General features: G+C 44.1%; 1 protein-coding gene across 4 annotated transcripts in view; it reads right to left on the bottom strand.

Annotated features, from left to right (window-relative positions):
- Window positions 1-131: 131 nt before the first annotated feature.
- The window catches only part of tll1 (tolloid-like 1), a 48,188-nt gene continuing 43,450 nt past the window's right edge, over window positions 132-4,869 (bottom strand). For all 4 annotated transcript variants that reach the window (XM_020620783.1, XM_020620785.1, XM_020620786.1 and 1 more), the window contains 3 exons: window positions 3,524-3,737; window positions 2,998-3,248; window positions 132-1,907 (listed from right to left, as the gene is read on the bottom strand). In XM_020620783.1, the coding sequence (XP_020476439.1) occupies window positions 1,773-1,907; window positions 2,998-3,248; window positions 3,524-3,737 (600 nt within the window). In that variant the 3' untranslated portion in view covers window positions 132-1,772. The remainder of the gene's footprint in view (window positions 1,908-2,997; window positions 3,249-3,523; window positions 3,738-4,869) is intronic.

The raw sequence follows: 4,869 nt of genomic DNA, 5'->3' as shown, positions 1-4,869 counted from the left end.
GCAGCTGACGGGTACCGGCAGGCCAAGCGGACTGCAGCCCGGGTGGTTGTGGAGGCAAAAACTTGGGTCTGGGAAGTAAGAAAAACTAAGCATAGCAATAAAATATCAAACACACTTTTACCTTTGTGTATTTTAATGGCCAATGCAGAGGACATCAAGTTGATAGACAGAAACTACTGTGGATCGGGGCCACCTGGAGCTTGGCACATACAGCAATGAATGAATGATTCAACTAAAATACATACAGCTTACAGACATACACACACATTAGTTCTCTACAATCTCCTATAAACACACACTGTATGTATTTAACACAGAAATGATACAGCCTGTATGCCCCTGATACTCCTCCACAACTTAAAAACACTTTGTTCTCCACACTCACAATTTACAGAGAGGATTTCACTGTGTTCAAAGATGGTCGGGACAACGCAACGTGGATCTATAAGCATGTGTGTATGTATGTCCCCCCGCCCCACACACACACACACACACACACAATAGTAAAACCATTCAAAACCTCCAAACAAATGAGATATGCTGCTAGTAAACCTTGCAAACACTACTGACACAAGACACCTGTGCAAGAACATAGGAGAGACCTCAAGAGGGCATACATTTGGCTCTAAGGCAAAACTGTAGTTCCACCGGACTAGTGCTGTTGATGCAGTGTGCTGTTTGCACGCTGACCATGTCTCCATTTGAAAACCTTCATTCAGTGTATTTTTATTTTAGCACCATGGGAATCTCTCTGTCAGTCAGAACAGCGTCGCTCCAAGAGACAGCTGTGAAAAATATTCCCTTCCAATATCCACAAACAAAATCATGATTATTAGGGGGTGAAGAGGAAACATCCATGAAAGTTTGTTATAAGAAGGTGCAAACTTGAAATGTACAGACACACACACGCACAACATAATGCAAGGCTTAAACATTAACATCACAGATCATTTGACAATCCTCCTCTTACAAGTTTTATTTATTTATTTATTTTTTCCATTCCATCACTGTTGTCTGCAGAAGCATTAAGCAAAAAGAGCAAAAGACAGTCTTCAGCCTTCTCTGTACACTCATACACACACATACACACACAGTAAACACAATAGGTTTTACAATAAGACACGAAATAAAATCATCTGCAGCCATTCTGAGCTGGGTTGAAGAGACTAGTTCCCAGGCAGCAAAGGCAATAAAAATGTCTATTTAGGGTCTCCTTTCAGTCACTGTGGGTGATAAGCAGCCATTTGATCACAGTACTTTGCAGAGTTCAAAGATTAAGGAGTCAGAAAACACACCAAACTCCCCTGTTAGATGCATTTACTTGTAGTTCTTTAGTTCCTTTAACATCCATAGTTTATAATTCTGAATTTGTGAAACCATGAGGATCTCTGTTAACTGACCTGGATCTTCTGCAGCCCTCTTTCCTTTCCACACTGAACTAGGGCAGATTGATGTGCAGTTATGAAACTCATCTCCTCCACAAAAAAGGCTCACAGCACATTTCCCCACATTTGTTGAACCTCATACTGATATGTAATTGTATTTCCTGTCTCATCTCAAGAGTGCGATGACCTGTGAGGAGCCACAGGAGAGACAAATGTTCGCATCAGTATCGTCTTCCTTTGGTGGCTGGCGAACATCCACAAATGTTCTCATCTATCCATGGGCCTGAGATGACAGGACAGGCTGTACTTTTCTCATTGCCATGGTGAAGGTCAGGTTAACAGTGGTGGGGCTGCACAGAGGTCAGAGGCCACGGGCTGCATGTGAGGTCATTTCCTGGTGTGAAAGCTCTCCTGGAACTTGGTGCTCGTGTAGCGGATGTGGAAGCCCTTCTTGCTGATAGTGTCATCGGTATGGAAACGGATCAACATGGCATCTCCGGGCGAATAAATCTCCTCCCTGGGCTGGGGAAGGGAAGACAGAGAGACATGAAGCCGTTTCTCAGACATGAAAAAGTTTACATCAGTGGTTTTGCATTGTCTACATATGACAGGCTTTACATTGCAGGTAACCATTTTGCAAATCATGCTGCTGTGCTGTCATTAGAACGTGATTTGAGTCCACCTGTGGTAAATTGAATTAACGGGACTTACAGTAGTTTAAAGAGGCACACACCTGTGTATATAAAGTCCCATAATTCTCACTGCATGTCATGACAAAAACCAAGCCAAAGTCTGAGGAGTTCTCTGTAGACTTCTATGAGAAAACTGTGATGAGGTGTGGATCAGGGCAAGAGTATAAAACCATTTCTAAAGCTCTAGGTGTTCACAGGAGACAGTGGCCTCAACAATTGTGAAACGGAAGAAGTCTGGAACCAGCAGGACTCTTCCTAGAACTGGCAATCAAAGGGGGCTTCTAATCAGTACTGAACTAAGGGCCTAAATACTTTTGTAAATAGTTAGTTTTCTTGTTTTAATAGTTCCAAAACAAACACTGGTCTAAACAGTGGAGTACTGTCACCTCACAACAAGAGGGTTCCAGGATCAAACCTTGTGGCCAACCAGGGCCTTTCTGTGTGGAGTTTGCATGTTCTCCTCAGCTTCCTCCCACACTCTAAATTTAGGATGACTGATGACGCTTAAATTGTCCTGTAGGTGTGAATGTGAGTAGTCTGTATCTGTGTGTCAGTCCTGTAACAGACTGTTCAACCTGTGCAGGGTGTACCCCGCCTCTTGTCCTGTGTCAACTGGGATTTGCTCCAACCACCCTGTATATCTCTACAGGATAAGGATTTAAAAGGAAACGTACAACACTGTATATCAGGTTTGTTAGTACAATCAGTTAATTATTGGTTTTGTCAATAAGAAAAATATTTACAAGTTTACTGATAGCTGCTAAGAACAACAGGCAAAACCTTATAGCATGCATTTGACTATGGTGATTAAAAAAATTTGTAGTTAATGTGGTAAGACATCAACAGAAAGAAACATTGTTATGGTCTAAACTTACAGTAGCTAAGATTACACATTAAAGATTCAGCCATTGAACTCTTACCCCTGAACCACAGAAGCGGCCGAGCTGATGCGAGTTAGCATCATATCCGTTGTACAGCTCAATGTAGTCATAACCACAGTCAGCTTCCTCCTCTACCTCAAAAGTGATAAAGCTCAGCTCGATGCTGTAGCCCTGTTCAGCCATCAGCAGCCACTCGCAGTCAGCGTGACCTGGGTAATTATTGTCTCCAAACTGGGAGTGGGAGTAGAGGTTCTTCTGACGAGAGTCTGCTTTCAGACGACCTCCACATTCTGCAAAGACATGGGATTAGGGAAGAGCGAAATGGCAGGTTTTGTGTTTTCCCAGGTGATCAACTATGATTTCATTTTCAGTCATGTATGTGCTGTTTCAAACCACTAGAGGGAGACACTGCTCTTAAAAACTGCTCAGTTTTGAGTGATGGTTATTGTGAATGATGCATCTTTACAGACAAACTCACATACACTGTTCCACACACTCATATGAAAGTGAGATATTATTGCTAACATAGATAAACACTCATATACGCCTGCACAAGGACACACACCTGTGGAATGTGTAGCTTGAAAGCCCTTCCTTTGTACTGAGGCATCAGAGATGAAGCGGAGGTACATTCTGTTTCCAGTGGAGACCAGCGGCTCGGGAATTTTACCACCACATAGTCGACCCAAGATGGCTGATGTGTCACTGTCCCCGTCAAAGGCCTCCAGGTGGTCGTACGCACACTCCTGATGTTGCTCGATCTCAAATTCAGTGAAGGTCTGTAGATGTGGAGGAAGAAAAATGAGTGGGTGCTCAAATAAAACTGCTGACCCTGTTTTCATAGGAGATAATTATTTGGTACAAAGTTGTTCCAAAAAAACTTTTAAAATCTGAGGTCTGTGAATTAGCCAGAATAAGCAAGACATTGTTCCTGCAAATACATCTGCCAGTGAGATTTTTGATTTGTTGAAAACATTATTTTAACAATGAATTCCAGAAGTTGTTTTAAATCACTTGTCTATGCAAAAAACCTTTCACCTTTTCACTCAACTGCTGCTAAAGGAAACTCTGACAGCTGTATCTGCACCCCCTGTTACATGCAGTGATGAAGCAATGACAGCACAACTCCGACATCATCAAACTCTGAGGTACATAACATACTGTTAGTGGCGTTCACTGTTTACAGGTTTATAGTTCTCACTCTGTTCTTCTGTTTTCCATAATGTAAGCAGGCATAATTATAAACATATTTTGATGTATTTTCTCCATGGACAATAGTCCATCCATCCATCCATTTTCTTCCGCTTATCCCGGACCGGGTCGCGGGGGCAGCAGTCTAAGCAAAGATGCCCAGACTTCCCTCTGCGAGGGACACGGTCGAATGCCTTCTCCAGATCCACGAAACACATGTGAACTGGTTGGGCAAACTCCCATGAACCCTCTGCCACCCTGAAGAGGGTATAGAGCTGGTCCAGTGTTCCATGGCCAGGACAAAAACCGCATTGTTCCTCCTGAATCCGAGGTTCGACTATCGCTCAGCCTCTGCTTCCTCATCGGAAGACATGGCGCCGGGATTGAGGAGATCCTTGAAGTATTCCTTCCACCGTCCGACAATGTCCCCAGTTGAGGTCAACAGCTGCCCACCTCCACTGTAAACAGTTTTGGCAGGGCACTGCTTCCCCCTCTTGAGGCGCCGGACGGTTTGCCAGAATCTCTTTGAGGCCGACCGATAGTCATTCTCCATGGCCTCACAGAACTCTTCCCAGACCCGAGTTTTTGCCTCCGCAACCGCCTGGGCTGCAGCCCGCTTGGCCTGCCGGTACCTGTCAGCTGTCTCAGGAGTCCCACGAGCCAACCAGGCTCAAAAGGACTCCTTCTTCAGCTTGACGGCATCCCTTACTTCCGGTGTCC

The sequence above is a fragment of the Monopterus albus genome, unplaced genomic scaffold (genome assembly GCF_001952655.1).
Source record: "Monopterus albus unplaced genomic scaffold, M_albus_1.0 scaffold247.1, whole genome shotgun sequence".
Classification (NCBI taxonomy): domain Eukaryota; kingdom Metazoa; phylum Chordata; class Actinopteri; order Synbranchiformes; family Synbranchidae; genus Monopterus; species Monopterus albus.
This window is presented reverse-complemented; position numbering and strand designations above follow the sequence as displayed.